The sequence below is a fragment of the Hyaena hyaena genome, unplaced genomic scaffold (genome assembly GCF_003009895.1).
Source record: "Hyaena hyaena isolate Hyena2069 unplaced genomic scaffold, ASM300989v1 scaffold_18, whole genome shotgun sequence".
Lineage (NCBI taxonomy): Eukaryota > Metazoa > Chordata > Mammalia > Carnivora > Hyaenidae > Hyaena > Hyaena hyaena.
Genome location: NW_024080649.1, coordinates 6,786,116 through 6,802,418, shown reverse-complemented (window position 1 = coordinate 6,802,418; position 16,303 = coordinate 6,786,116). Strand labels below are relative to the sequence as shown.

Below are 16,303 nucleotides of genomic sequence, written 5' to 3'. Positions count from 1 at the left end.
GAATCGATTTTTTTTGTTTCTGTTTCTAGGTGCCTATTGCTAAAAGAAAGAGAAACTATTGATTTTTACATAATTGTCTTGCATTCAGTCACTTACTAAATTATCCTGTTGATTCTAGTGGTTTGTTTTGCTTTTCTCTAGAGCCTCTTGAGCTTTTCTATGTATGAAGTCACGAGCAACAGCAAATGAGATAGTTTTGTCTCTTTTTCCCTAATGTTTATGCCAATTACTGAATTTTCTTGTTTTATTGTATTTGCTAAAACCACTAAGAAAGTATTCAATAATAATAATGAGCATCTTTGCCTAATTCCTGCAGTGGTTTGCCTAATTTTAACTGCAGTGGTTTTAGCGATTTATTACAAGATAATATTTGCCTCTTAATTTTGGTTAGTAGTCTTTTTTTAAGTTTTTCCCTCCATTCCTCTCTTACTGTTAGAATTTCTGTTGAGATGAATGGATCAAGAAGGTGTGGTTTAGGGGCGCCTGGGCGGCTTAGTCGGTTAAGCGTCTGACTTTCGCTTAGGTCATCATCTCGCGGTTCGTGGGTTCAAGCCCCACGTTGGGCTCTGTGCTGACTGCCAGCTCAGAGCCTGGAGCCTGTTTTGGAGTCTGTGTCTCCCTCTTTTTCTCTGACCCTCCCCCGCTCAGGCTGTCTCTCTCTCTCTCTCTCCTAGAAATAAATAAAAAAAATATAGTAAAAAAAAAAAGAAGGTGTGGTTTATCTATACGATGGAATACTACATGGCAATGAGAAAGAATGAAATCTGGCCATGTGTAGCAACATGGATGGACCTTGAGGGTGTTATGCTTAGCGAAATAAGTCAGGCAAAAAGGACAAATATCATATGCTTGCACGTATAGGAGGATTAGGAGGAACTTAACAGAGGACCACGGGGGAGAAGAAGGGGGTAAACGGGGGGGGGGAGAGGGAGAGAGGCAAACCATGAGAGACTCTTAAATGCTGAGAACAAACTGAGGACTGATGGGTGTTGGGGGGGGAGGGAGGAGATGGGCATGGAGGAGGGCACTTGTGGGGATGAGCACTGGGTGTTATATGGAAACCAACTTGACAATAAACTATTTGTAAAGAAAAAAAAAAGAATTTCTGTTGAGAATGTTTGATGAATTTTAGCAATGACTTTTTAGTATATATTCACATCATTACATGGTTGTTCTTTAATATGTTGATATAATTATACTAAAATGCACCACCCTTACATTTCTAGATTAAATTGTTTGTCTTGTGGTATTTATTTATTCTATTCTATTATTTTTTAAAAATTTTAATTCCAGTTAGTTAATATACAGTGTTATATTAGTGTCAGGTGTACAATATGGTGGGTGATTCAACACTTCCATACATCATCTGGTACCCATCAGAAGTGCACTCCTTAATCCCTACTACATATTTCATCACCATCCTTCTATGCTCCTCCCCTCTGGTAACCATCAGTGTGCCCTCTATAGTTAAGAATGCTGTTATTATTCTTATTCTGATTTGCCCATTTATTTGTTTAAAATCTTCTGAAACATGACAAATTCCTCCCACCTACTTATATGTATCAGTATAAGAAATGTATGGAAGTATTACATAAAAAACTGTTAACTTGGTTTTCTTTGGTGGAAAGGATGGATGGGGAGTAAAAATTTCTTTATATAATAGATTAATTGACTTATTACAAAGAATATTACTTGTTTAAATATATAAATCTAATGAGTTACTAAAATATATTCTGGTTTTAGTTGTATTTCACACACACACACACACACACACACACACACACACACACACCCCACATCCATGTGATAAGGACCTGGCAATTACTTCCTTTATTTCCTTCAGGTCTTTGATCAAATGTTACTTCCCCATTGTCTATTGGTATTCTTTATCCTCCCTACCCTGCTTTATTCTTATCTAGAAATACTTAATAACATTAGACATGCTGTATCTTCTCTTTTCTTTTTTGGTAGTCTACTTCCTATTACTAGAATGTAACCACCACGAAAGCGAGGACTTTGGCTTTATCCATGGCATTCTCAGCTCACAGGAGAGTGCCTGGGTCACACAAGGGGCTTAGTAATATTTGTTGAGCTGAATGAATGCATGAAAGGATGGCAGAGAAATCTGACCACTGTGGCACAGACTGAGAGGCAAACAGATATAGCCCATACTCTGGAGGCACATACAAGTAAGATGGGGATAACATGAGGCTCTGGGAATGAACATGGGCAGGCTAGGTCTTCAAGGAATCTAACAAGTGGGATTTGTAGCAAGTATCCTAAATTTCCTTGGGTTATTAGTATGTGGGTTTACAAGATACCTGATGGAAATTAGGTTGAAAGACAAATATTTTGTGGCTTTGTGAACAATGATAGAGGACCTCTAACATGCTTCTGGAAGGCACCAGAAAAAGTTCCCCATCCAAGTCTGCTCCCAGAGCTCATTGTGGGGTCAGTCCTACCCCCAACCCTGACAAGTCATTCCGACTCTAAACATAAACCAACAGGGCAGCCTTACCAATGAGGAGACAACTGAAGTTGAGGTGTGACTTGTCCAGATTGATGAGAGGGTCGGTGGCTTTTCCTACCAGTAGGAAAGGGACTGTGATGTTATGTTCAGGGATTAAGAAAGTCCAGAATGCTTCTGTGATGTCCAGATGGAAAGGCGTGAACTGGAAAACAATCTAAGAAGACAGTTTGGAAAAGAGTGGTAAAGGCACTTCTGTTTGCTTACTCCACGTGCCCTTGAAGGCATACTGGTGCTGGGGTTACGATAGTTGGCATTACCAGGTCATCCCTACCTTTCTACTGTGAAGGCATGTGATTTTGGCTGTTCCAGCAATATCAGTGTCTTATTTGCTCTTCCACAGGTCTTCCTAAGGGGGTCTAGCCCACCCACAGCCTCTGATGGCTGTGCTGCCATATTTCACACCATGTCTTTGTCAGGCATGTAAAAATAGAGAGATTCCAAAAGAAATATGGAATTTTAGCTTTTCACAAAAATTTTGGGAGAAGTGGCAACACTGGCAACTTGTCTGTGTGGTGGTCATCTGACAGAGAAGCACTATCACCAGCTGGTACTGGTGCTGAGCATTCCCGATCATTGTCCCCTTGGCATGCTCCATTCATTTGTGTGACCTTCCTGAAGGCATTTGAATGCATGATTTCTGTTTCATGGATTTATTTCTGCCTCCAAGATTCTCTGCAGAACTTACAGGATACAGGGCCCAAAGGTCTCTTTTGGCCACTGAGATCATATTTATTTAGGTCTGACTCCGTACCCTGTACCACTGTGTAAACGTGAGGACTATGCTGTGGAACATGACTCGCTTTTCCTGTTTTACCCTTTGTCCTGATCAAGTAAAAATACATCTGTATCCTTTTACTGCTGTCAGTCCTTTGGGGAAAAAATAAGTCTTCATAGAGTAATCTATGAGTCCTAGAGTCTGCAGGTATTAGTGTCTAGCTCCCGTTTCCTGCTTTAATAATTTCAATTTTAAAACTGCAAATACTAAAGCTCTCCACTTCTCCATGGCCACCCAACAGAGATCAGGTCTGTCTTGTTCATGAGGATCGCCTAATGTATATGCCACTCAAGAAATACTTGTTGATTGATGCACCCTTAGGCTGTCCTCCCTCACTTTACCTATGGTCTATAGCACACTTGCTATGCAGACAGGGAGAAAATGATCAATGCCATGGGTCAAGCGGTTCTGCTTCTCTCTCTCTCTCTCTCTCTCACACACACACACACACACACACACACACCCACCTCCGCTTTCTTTTCAGGGTGGATGAAACCCTTCTCTGTAAGGCATGTGAAGGCTGGAGGGTTCTGGAGACTTTCAATTTCTTCAGAGATCCAAGAGAAGGAGTAGGTGCTATTAGTTGGGTTCAGGATTGTAAAAGTCCTGGCCGAGGGGGAAGAATTGATAGCAGTGAGTGAAATGGAGGTTGAGGAATAAGAGAAACTTTCTTAGGACCTTCCTCAGCACAGTCCCCCATCTGGGGATCAGAACTTATCTGCATACTTCATTACCACAGAAATGAAAACTGCACCTCATTTGGGAGGCCAAACTATGGCTAGAGTTCTGGATTTTGGAATAATAATGATACCCAAGGTCCTTTTGTCCCATTGACCCTCTCTGGTTAAGGTGGTTGTCAGGGATGACATTTTTTTTATGTCTTCCAAATTTTCCCCAGTGTCAAAACTAAGGAGACAAAATTCAGCTTCCTTACTATGGACTTCTTTAAAATCCGACCCCAATATTTCAAACCTGCTTCTAGGAATTAGCCCCACTGAGTTCTCTGAAATCTTCCTCTAAGTTCCTTAGAAGAACTCACTGATAAGAACCAATGCAAACCTAAGCAACTCACCGGATATTCTTCCCTCCTATGCCCACACTGGTGAACTCAATCACTCGGGTGTTTGAATCCAGAGCTGCACCAGAAGGTCCTCGGAGATCTGGGTTGCGTCGATGACCACTGATGTAATCTGAGTGCTTTAGGTCAAAATGGCAGACGGGTAAAAGGCTCCGTCCTTTTGCTGATAGGACTGGGCCTTGCTCTCCAGGTGGCAGGTTGGGAATCCTGATAGGAAAACATTATTTTATTTATTTTTAGATCCATCATTGCTTCCTTGGTTGAATATGAATATTATATTCACCAGAATGTGAGCTCAATGAAAGCAGAGACTGGGCCTATCCTGGTCAACAACATAATATCAATGCCTTGAATAGTGCATGATACAGAGTAGGTGTTCATTCATGAATTGGTTGAGTATGAGGAGGTGAATTCTGGTTCCTTCTCTGTATCTAAGTATGGCCCCAAGTTATTCCCTCCAGCAGTGGTGAGAAATTCTCCCTTCTGTAAAATGAGCAGAGTCTTGCCCTCTGGACCCTCCCATAGCCACCTAGTGGGGTGTGAAAACTGACACAGAAATTCTAAGAGTACCTGAGCTCCTTGAAGTAGGTAAACTGGATGTAAGGAGACCTCTAGCCCCAGCACCAAGCTTAAGTGCCCATGTGTGGGAGTGGCCCCTGCAGTGTGACTGCAGGGGCTCCACAAGGCTTTTATGGCTCACATAGGCCTCTGCCACCCTATGCCATGTTTTATACAATTCCTCTGTAAGGTAAGTCTTCTGTATGGAGCTTTCATGGGAGTGGTTAGCACATCATGGACTTTCATTGCTAAATGTTATTGGATTGGATTTCTTGAATTGGGTCTGGGTCCCCCTCTATTCCTCACCTATGTATCAGGTCCACCACCATGGCTATGTAATGTTTATTGTGCTTTTTGTGTGCCAGGTACTGTTCTAAGTCTTCACTTGAATTAACTCACTTAATGTTCATGATGATTGTCCAAGGTGGATATTGTTATTTCCATTTTACATATGAGGAGACGAAGTCTCAGAAAAGATACAATAAAGTTTTCCTAAGTTCATATTTGCCCAAGGATTGGAACCTACCTGTCTGTCAGCCATTCTGTTGCTCAGTGGAATCCTGTGTGGGGCTGGGAAGGGGGTAATAGGCAGGAGGAAGAGTCTAGCGAGTGCTGGTGAGTAATACAAAAGACTAAATTCTCCTAATCTTCTAAATCCTGGCCTCTCTGAATCTTCCCAATGGGAAATGTGACAATCAGGGGTCTGTGGAGGGGTCCAGGGGGTGGAAAGAATGGTGATAGTACTGGAACAAAAGAGAGGGTAGAAGATGTGGAGTTTTGCTTTAGGGAGCACATCTCCTTACTGGCAGAAGAGATTGCTCTCGAAGTCTCCAACTTCCAGCGGGGAGAATTTTACTTTGAGCTTCTGACTCTTGCCCACAGGTACAACGCCTGAGGCGGGTTCCATAAAGAAGGGCGGGGGAACTTCATTCCCTTGGTCCGTGGCGCTGTCCAGAGTGCTGATCGTGTGCAGTGTGCCCTGGCTAAACTGGTCTTTTTGAGAAGAACCTGGGGACAAAACAGAGAGCCAGTGATACCCTGTATTTGCAGTGGGAGGGCAGGTGGAAGGCAGCCCACTCACAGGTCCCTCTGTGGGCTCACCTCTTCCACCAGATATATTTAACTTTGAGCACTAAGGGTAAGGGATTGGCTCATATCTCTCACAGGAGACTCATGAAAAATACTTCTATTGATTTTATCAAGTTTTCAAAGTTGTTTCCTTTTGGCTCAAGGGAGTGGGTCAAAGAGATGTCTGTGGGTCTTCTACCTCAAGAATAATGGGCTGTGAATATAATTTTTGGAGAATCATTGTTTGAAAGTAGTGGTTAATGATTTGGGGGCCCATTCAAATGTCTACAAATCTCCAAAACTGCAACAACACTAATGAATATTTGTCCACTAAGTGTTGCGTCCTTTTCCAAATGCTTCATATATATCAAAATGGGTATGGGTGTGTATTTTCCTGGGAAGAGAGTTCATAGTTTTTATCAGTTTCTGCAAGGGTCTGTAATCTCCCAAGAGGTTAAGGCCTAAAAGACAAGATTCCTACGGGTCTGTGACTGGGGTGCTGGCCTAGTGGAGGGCCAGGGTCCCAGGCTCCAGGAGGACAGAGGTCAGTTCTTGAGTTTCTCAGACCTGTTTGGCTCTGCAGACACCATGAAACATTTGTTCTGCTTCTCCTTGGCTACTGAGAGAGCCGATGGAGCAGTGCTCACTTCTCCATGAACAAGGCTCTCCTACTAATTGGGGACTCAGTTCAAGCCCTGGGTGTTTCTTATCATTGTGTTTACCTTGGTTATCTGGCATTGCAAAGCTGACAGCTTTTGCAGTCTCTTCTGAGACCCAGTTGAATTCCAGCTGCACATTTCCTGAATTAGTCAGTTCAAGCCTGCAGATAAATCAGAGAATGGATTTGAGAAATATGCTGTCAATGATTTTTTTTTCCTGTCTGTAGATCATCTATACTGTTACTTAACTTTTTTAAAGTTGTCAGTGTGTTTCTTAAACATTTCTTCAAAAGGCAAGTGTTAAGCATTTTAACTGACATCATGCATTTGCTGTGCTAGTTATATCTCCTAAAACACTATTTACTATTACAAGTAAAAATATCCAAATGTTTAGCACATTAAATCATCTGGCACACCACCAGCACCCTATGCAATGAGCTCTCAGCATGCATTTGCTGTAATCCTGAAAAATTCCCATGAGAAAGGAATCGAAATGTGTTTCCCATGACAATACATTCTTTAGGTACAAATTCTAGTCCCTCCCTTCCAGAATCATCTTCCACTGGAAACAATGTCCCTGTGGTCAGAGGCTGTTTGACCCCTGCCCGAGATTCCTTTATTGGCTGAAACTTGTCTCAATTTCTGAATTAGTTGAGCCTTGTCTTGCCTCAAGTTTCCCTGCACCTAAGAGAAGAACCAGGAAATAGCTTTTTGTGGAATCATTTTTAAACTTGATCACAATCACAGCAGAAGGATGAGGCCTTGATACAGGAAAATGATTGTTAGTCTTGCTAGTTTTAGTGAAGCAGTAGGAGTTGAAGCTTGGAGGGGAGTGTAGATCTAGGGGAGGGTATAAGGATTAGATTTCCATTATTCAATCCAGGTAAACTGTACAGGTATGCCCAAAGTCAAGTGCTTTGACCTCAGGGGCTTATGTTTATTGTGTAAAAGTATGAGCACTGGCTACTACCCTAAAGAAAATATTTAAAAAGTGGAGAAATCTTGGTGGTACAGAATACTCTTGATAAAAAAGTTTTTGGTTCAGACTGTAGTTGGCAAACTTTTTTTTGCAAAGGGCAAGATAACATGTTTTTTGGCTTTGCATACCATAGGCGTTTGTAGCAACTACTCACTCTGCTGTTGTAGTACCAAAGCAGACATAGACAACACATAAATGCATGGGTGTGGCTGTGGGTCAAAAGAAACTTTATTTACAACAATAGGCAGCTAACTAGATTTGGCCCTCGGGCCATAGTTTGCCAACCCCAGCTTTAGGGGAAATGGCTATCATCAGAAGGTCCCACTGCCTGCCTTATTTCTTTTGGTTCTATGATAATTTGAACACTTAAAATGTAACAAATGCAAAATGAGTTGAAAAAGTTAATTACCAATTTTTCTGCAAGTTGAAATGTCAGTGGTTTACTTTTTTGTACTCCTAATTCTCAAAGAATCATCTTTGTCTTTTTATATGCTGCTTTCTCTGCCTAGAAGGCTGTTTTTTCTCAATTCTTCACCTGGCTATCTCCTACTCATCCTTCAAAATTCAGCTGGGGCACTGCTTCATCTGGGAAGTCTTCCCTGATATGTCGTCTGCTTTAGGTACTCTCATAGCATACACAGGACACCATATTGTAACCACCAATTCACCTATTTTCACCCATTCCCCCCATGAGCTCTTTAAGAGGGGGACACATGACATCCTTATATACCTGTATGTGAGTTAACATAACGCTTTTTCCTTCTAAGGACAATTGTGACTTTGAATGAATTTCCTAGCTGTTTCCCAGGACACCTGATAAAGGAGAAGTATCGGCTGTATTATCAGGCAACATTGTTTAGAGTAAAAATGACCTCTGATTGGTAAACTGCATCTGGTCTGGGGGGAATTATGATTTTCTGGAGGGAAGCCATAGCCTTGGGGTTCTGTGAGTATAGTGACTCCTTTAAAGATCCTGGAAGCTATACCTATGGGGTGCTTATGAGGAGTATTGGCTTCTGTTGGTTGTGGGGCTTCAAGGCTAAGATGGACCCATTCCAACTAGTGTGGATACTGTCACCTGGGGTCAGGGAGAAAAGAATAGTTCCTGGGTAGTGGTGTAGACTGCTTCAAGGGCCATCCCTACTGAAGCTGATAGCCAGATGCTGCCCTCCTGGTGGACTGTGTTTCATGGGCTATATCTTGATTTCAGGTGTGAACTTCAATAGCTCTGTGGGTCTCAATGTTTCACTGCATCCCCAGAGTTCCTCTGGTGCAGTCTACATAGGTATGATGCCTGGTATATGCTGTCATAAACAGTGAATAAATATTTGATGAAAGAATGGGCAAATTATTAAATGAAATAGCTTCTCAGTGAGTGCTGGGGGACTTTCAAAGACTTACTCAAACACTCGGGTCTGGTAAACCAGTGTTTCTTTAAAGTGCACGTTGCTTGTTTGGCATTGATATGAAGCAAAATTCACATTGGCACTGATCTGAAGATGCAATTCTCGGTAGTTTTCTTCTACTACTGAGTGAGCAGGCTCAGGATCTGTTTCTATCACCTGTAACAAAGGCAGAGCTAGTTGACTCACAAGAATAAAGGGGTGGGGGGTAACAGAGTACTTTATTTTACCCATGCAAATTAACACCAACTTACAGAATAAGTGATTCCAATTCCTGAATAAATGATTAAGGCAAACCTAAAATGACTCCTATATGGGAATGGAAACAAATTACTAAGAGCATCAGGACTATAGAGACATGAGTTTTTGGGTAGATGGATTATAAAGAAGGTAGAAGATGGGGCTCTTGGGTGGTTCAGTCGATTAAGCATCCAACTTCGGCTCAGGTCATGATCTCATGGTTCACAGGTTCAAGGCCCGCTTCAGGCTCTGTGCTGACAGCTAGCTCAGAGCTTGGAGCCTGTTTCAGATTCTGTGTCTCCCTCTCTCTCTGACCCTCCCCTGCTCACGCTGTCTCTCTCTCTCTCTCTCTCTCTCTCTCTCTCTCTCTGTCTCTCAGAAATAAATAAAACATTTAAAAAAATTTATAAAGAAGGTAGAAGAAAGGAAATCACAAAATTAGGCACAGATATTAATGAAACAGAAAATAAATCGAGAACAGAGAGCACCAATAAAGCCAAATGATGTTTATTTGGAACGACTTAAAAAGTCTTCGGTGCAACGGATCAAGAAAAAATGAGTAAATGAAAATAACTGATATCAAAAATTAAAAAGAGGACACTACCACTGATCCTACAAATTTAAACAGATAATAAGAAAATATTATAAATAACTTTACAAAAATACATATGAAAAACTGAGATGAAGGGCAAATTCATTGAAAATTAACTTAATAGAATTGACTCAAAAACAAATAAAAAACCTGAAAAGTCCTAATAGTATTAAAGAAACTAAATGGTAGTAAAAAAAAAAAGTTAAAGAAGACCTAAATAAATAGAGAAATAAAACTCATAATAGAAAGAATGAATTAATATTGTAAATTTGTTAATCCTTCCTAAACTGACTTACAGATACAATCTAATTCCAATCAAGTTTCAATCAAGTTTTCCACGAAACTTGGTAAGTGGATTCCAAAATTAGATAGAAAAATAAAGGACCAATAATAACAAAAATACTTCAGAACAAAACAGTATGGAAGAGGGACTTCCCTTGCAGATATCAAGGCTGATTATGAAGCTATGGAAATTAAGGCAAGGTAAAACTGGCATAGGGATAGACAAATTGACAGTGAAGTAGAATACTGAGACAAGAAACATTCAAGGAATATATGAAATTTAGATGACAAGGGAGTCATGGCAGATCACTAGGAAACAGAAGGGCTAAACAAAAAAGGGATTTGGCCAGGTTAGTTATCCAGATGGAAAACTATGAAATCAGACCCTTGCCTCACACCATACATAAAATTTAGGTGGGCCAAGAGCTTAAATATAAAAAGCAAAATTCTTAAATCTAAAAAAAAAAATGAACATTTTTCTTCCTTGGTAGAGAAAGATTTTTAAAACAAGACATATACACAAAATATGTAAAAGATGAGATTAATAAATTTGGATATGTTGAAATTAAGAATATTTTTTGTTTATCAAAAGATACATCAAAGAAAATGAAAAGATAAGCTATAAATTTGGTGAAGACATTTGCAGACAAATAATAGGAATAGTAGACTGTATCAAAAATAAAAGAACTCATACAAAGAATAAGCATCATAATTGAAAACTAGGCAAATGGCATATATAAGAGATGACTAATAAGGTCATGAAGTCATTCATATTCAGCTTTATCAGTGGTTAGGGAAATGTCAAGTAGCTCCCAAATTAGACCATTTCCCATTCATTTAAATGATAAAAATCAAGAATTTAGTAATGCCAAGTTGTGGAGAGAAGGTGGATCAATAAGATCCCTCTGCTGATAGGAGTGTCCATTGGTACAGTGACTTTTGAAAACACTTGGGCATTATCTTGGAAAGCTGAAATCCACATATCTTATGACTCAACAATTCCACTTCTAGGAATATAAACTTTTACAACTGAACACCATTTGACATGAATAATAATGTTCACAGAAACACTGTACACAATAGCAAACACCAAATCATTTTCAAAGGAAGAATGGATGATAAGTAATAATGGAATTTTATATAGCAGTGAAATGGGTGTACTATAGCCACATGAAACAATATGGATCACAGGCAGTAACCTTCTTTTAAAAATTAAAAGTTAGAAACTACAACCAAACAGCATGACTTTTAGAATATATAGGTTAAAAAAGAAAGAAAAACCAAAAATCAAGGGAATGAGTCAATAAGATTCAGGATTGTGATTTGTCTAAGAGGGAGGCAGGGGGATGGAATGGCTGAGAAGTACACAGGTAATCCATGTTCTACTTCCTACATTGAGTGTGAGTTCATTTCTGTTTATTACATTATTAAAAAGAAACCAACCAAAGACTAATTAAAAGAGGGACACACATGGACCAAAGATAAGATTCTGTCATGAGCCAAAGACTATAACTAATCAAATTCTGGACACAGATAGAAAACGAGAATAGCTAAAAGGCTAACATGATTCTGTTGATGGTGAGAGAATTTGCTCCAGGAGGTATCCAGACTTAAACTAAAGCTGTTTGGGTCAAGGTGTGTGGGTCTCATGGCTGGCAGGTGGCATGCTTGCAAGTTCAGTCTGTCACTTCTGAAATCAAGGTCAAATCAAGGTCAGTTAGAATGAGAGACAAACAATTTTCTTGGTCCATGAATGAAGGAAATGATGAGACACTGAACCAGAGAGCAGCAGGCACAGCCAGCCATGGCAGGCCTGGTCAGATGTGTACCTGATGTCCCCACTTACCTTTCGTTTTGCAGCTAAAGTTCCAGGTGTGTTTCTGAGCACATCCACCCACTTGACTGTGCGCATGCGGTCATCCCAATCAGGGACTTGGTCTGTAGGGAGCTGAAACATGATCCTGGAGAGCTTGCACGTGACCCCCATCTTCTTCAGATTGATAGGCACTTCTGACTTCATGGTCACTACTATGTCTTTAGCACACCCAGGGTGAAGGTGGCCAATCTGGGGAAGAGCCTGATATTAGTATATTTGGGAATCTGAGCTTGAGGACTTTTGATACCTTATGGTGACATTCTAGAGAGGGGGTAGAGCCAAAAATTTTGGCAAAGTGCATCATTCACACCTGTATGTGTAGATTGTCTTAAATATCTACAAGAGCTTCTTAGATAGAAATATAATTGTCAAAGCAGCTAATATTTATTAAACTCTTACCTGCCTCAGGCAGGTTCTAGACCTTTACACACTTCTAATCCACACAACAACTCTGTGAGATGTATAGCTATTACTCCTATTTTATAGGCAAGGAACCTTGTAATTGGCTCATGGTCATACCATAAATATTGGGAGAGCTGGATTCAGACCCAGACAGTATGGCTCCAGGTACCACACTATTAACTACCTGTGCTTCTTCATCAATATAACTACATGAATTATAGACCAAGGTACACTGTACATCAGCAGTTCTCAGAGTGTGGTCAGGCGACCTTTGGAATCCCTAAGACCTTTTCAGGAGTTCACAAGGTCAAATCTACTTTCATCCATCATAATACTAAGATGTGATTTGACTTTTTTATTTTTACTTTCTCATGAGTACACAATGGAGCTTTCTAGAGGTTACATGATATATGATATGGAAGCAGATCAAATGGAGAAGCAAATAGGAGAATCTAGCTATCTTCTACTAAGGCAGATATTAAAGAGATTTGTAAAATTGAAAAATAATGCTACTCTTCTTACTCAATTTTTTATTTTGAAAAATATAGTTATTTTCAGTAAAATAAGGTATTTATATTAACATTAAAGAGTTTATTATTTAAAAATGAATAAATAAATGTTTTCAGATATTCTCAGTTTTAATTTCTAATGTGGTAAATGTCAATAGACATAAACCACATAAACATTTTTTGGGTTCCTTAATAATGTTTATAGGGTAAAGGAGTCCTAAGACCAGAAAGGGTGACATTCACTGAAGTACCAGATAAATGGGAAATCTAGTTTGGTCTATGGCATAAAATTATTTATGATTTAGCATATATAAACATACACATGTGTATATATATAATAGTCCTATCATATTTATGTCAGATAAAAAATGTCTCCCTCCTCTGGAAAGTGAAAGGATAAGAAATCTTAGTATTTCCCCAAGGCCACAAATATGTGTGTGTGTATGTGTATGTGTGTATGTGTGTGGGGATGGGTGGTGCGGGGTATATGCATGCGTGTGTGTGTGTGTGTGTGTGGGTGTATATTAATTGATGATCTGAAGCTTATCTCTCTATTTTGACTGACACTTTACATCTCTCTAGGAAGCAAAACTTCCTGATAGTACTCAAAGATTTAAAGGTGACAAAGTAGAGTTCCCAACTCTTCTTGCTCTATCCCCCTAGAGTTTTATGCTTGAACAGACTTGGTGACTGAAACAGGGCAGGAGGCAGTGGATACATCTGGGTACATGCATTGTCCTGGGAACTCAACAGTGAACTGTCTATGAAAAGCATCAGGTAGCCAGAGGCTAGGATCTGCTGCCACATTGTCTTAGGCCTTGTGTGATATTGAACTTTGGTCAGCAATTCATAAAATGTGTGCTGTGAGTTGATAAAAGAGAGGGTCAGAAGATTCCAGGTAAAACCAAGTTAACTAGATTTTAGTATGCTGAGTGGTACTTTAAGAGAAAAATGTAATTTGCAAATTTGCTAAATCTCAGTTGTCCACAGAACCCACTACCCCCATTTTAGTTTTTAGTGAACCACTTTTGCATGACAAATGCTCTAAAGAACGTATACCTTGGGGGACACAGGTCTACACTCTGGGATAGGAAGACTGGGACCTATTTCATTCATAGGCACTTGCAAGGAATTCCTCAACTTCAGCATAGCAACAGTCTTGGCAGATCTTGTTCTCTGTTCTTTGACTAGAGAGGACATGAACAGTGTCCTCTGGTACCTCTAAGTGCCCTCTGAGTAAGGGGTGGTTCCTGGGCTATTTCTCAGCTTGAGAGCCATCCATCTCATCCCACACATTCATGGCAATAGACTGACAATCAAATTGGATGTGGCTTACACCTAAGGGAGTCTAGAAAACGGCAAATGGCTTTCACTTACCTGTGGGGAAAAGCAAACTGTAGCTAAAAGGGGCCATTCAAACCGTATGATATTCACTTGGCTGTGATTAGTGATTGTGAAGCTCACATTATAGCTGCTCCCGATGTGGCAGTCCCCAAACTGGATGTGGTCCACCAGAGCCGCTATGACAGAAGCAGAAGGTCGGTGAGCCCCCCTAGCCCAGGGCTCACTTTCCTGACACTTGAAAGACATGGTGCTTCACCCTCATGTATCCCCCCTGCCCCACGATTATACTGGAAAAATATGGAGTCCTTTAGCATAAACTTTCCCTCCTTGGGAAATCTATTTGTCCATCTAACCATCTGTCCATCCATCCATCCATCTGCCCACCTTGGCTCCCACCTCCAAGAGAAAATATAGGTCCCCAACTCTATTTATTTGCTGAAACAATACTATTAAGGGTTAAAATAGGATAAAATATAAAAGTCCTTGTTAAACTTGAATTATAGGAGGGCGCCTAGGTGGCTTAGTCGGTTAAGCGTCCAACTTTCACTTAGGTCATGATCTCGTGGTTCGTGGGTTCGAGCCCCGCGTCAGGCTCTGTGCTGACTGCTAGCTCAGAGCTTGGAGCCTGTTTCAGAGTCTGTGACTCCCTCTCTCTCTGGCCCTCCCCTGCTCACACACTCTCTCTCTCTCTCTCCTAGAAATAAATAAAACATTAAAAAAATTTTTAAAAAAACTTGAATTATAGATAAATGATGAGTAATTTTTAGTATCACTGTGTCCCACACAGTATTTTTGGACATACAAATAATAATAAAAAAAAGTATTTGCTGTTTATCTGAAATTCAAATTTAATTTTTTAATTTTTAATTTTTTAACTTTTATTAAAAAATTTTTTTTAATGTTTTTATTTATTTTTAGGAGAGAGACAGCATAAGCAGGGGAGGGTCAGAGAGAGAGGTAGTCACAGAATCTGAAACAGGCTCCAAGCTCTGAGCTGGCTGTCAGCACAAAGCCTGACGCGGGGCTCGAACCCACAAACCATGAGATCATGACGCAAGCTGAAGTCGGATACTTAACCAACTGAGCCACCCAGGTGCCCCGAAATTTAATTTTTGTTTTTTTTTTTAAATGTTTTTATTTATTTCTAGGAGAGAGAGAGAGAGACAGCGTGAGCAGGGGAGGGTCAGAGAGAGAGGGAGTCACAGACTGAAACAGGCTCCAGGCTCTGAGCCGGCAGTCAGCACAGAACCCGACGCGGGGCTTGAACTCACAAACCGCGAGATCATGACCTAAGCGAAAGTTGGACGCTTAACCGACTAAGCCACCCAGGCGCCCCTGAAATTTAATTTTTTAAATAGTTTACTGTTAAGTTGGTTTCCATATAACACCCAGTGCTCATCCCCACAAGTGCCGTCCTCCATGCCCATCACCCTCCTTCCCCTCCCCCCCACACCCATAAGTCCTCAGTTTGTTCTCAGCATTCAAGAGTCTCTCATGGTTTGCCTCCCTCCCTCTCCCCCACTATTTCTCCCCTTCTTCTCCCCCATGGTCCTCCATTAAGTTCCTCCTAATCCTCCTATACATGCAAACATATGGTATCTGTTCTTCTCTGCCTGACTTATTTCGCTCAGCATAACACCCTCAAGGTCCATCCATGTTGCTACACATGGCCAGATGTCATTCTTTCTCATTGCCATGTAGTATTCCATGGTATAGATAAACCACATCTTCTTGATCCATTCGTCCATTGATGGACACTTAGGCTCTTTCCATGTTTTGGCCCTTGTTGAGAGTGCTGCTCTGAACATTGGGGTCCATGTGCCCCTATGCATCAGCACTCCTATACCCCTTGGGTAAATTCCTAGCAGTGCTATTGCTGGGTCATAAGGGAGTTCTAGTGTTAATTTTTTGAGGAACCTGCATACTGTTTTCCAGAGGGGTTGCACCAGTTTACATTCCCATCAACAGTGCAGGAGGTGTAGTCCAATTTAAGAGGGACTCCTGTATT

At 40.6% G+C, this 16,303-nt stretch overlaps 1 protein-coding gene across 1 annotated transcript in view; it reads right to left on the bottom strand.

The window, feature by feature from the left end:
• Nucleotides 1-16,303, bottom strand: part of HYDIN (HYDIN axonemal central pair apparatus protein) — a 346,043-nt gene that overhangs the window by 35,114 nt on the left and 294,626 nt on the right. The window contains exons 64-71 of the mRNA XM_039223564.1: nucleotides 14,329-14,471; nucleotides 12,011-12,229; nucleotides 9,049-9,209; nucleotides 6,732-6,829; nucleotides 5,745-5,949; nucleotides 4,378-4,590; nucleotides 3,773-3,911; nucleotides 2,519-2,684 (exon numbers count right to left, since the gene is read on the bottom strand). Of these exons, the coding sequence (XP_039079495.1) occupies nucleotides 2,519-2,684; nucleotides 3,773-3,911; nucleotides 4,378-4,590; nucleotides 5,745-5,949; nucleotides 6,732-6,829; nucleotides 9,049-9,209; nucleotides 12,011-12,229; nucleotides 14,329-14,471 (1,344 nt within the window). The remainder of the gene's footprint in view (nucleotides 1-2,518; nucleotides 2,685-3,772; nucleotides 3,912-4,377; nucleotides 4,591-5,744; nucleotides 5,950-6,731; nucleotides 6,830-9,048; nucleotides 9,210-12,010; nucleotides 12,230-14,328; nucleotides 14,472-16,303) is intronic.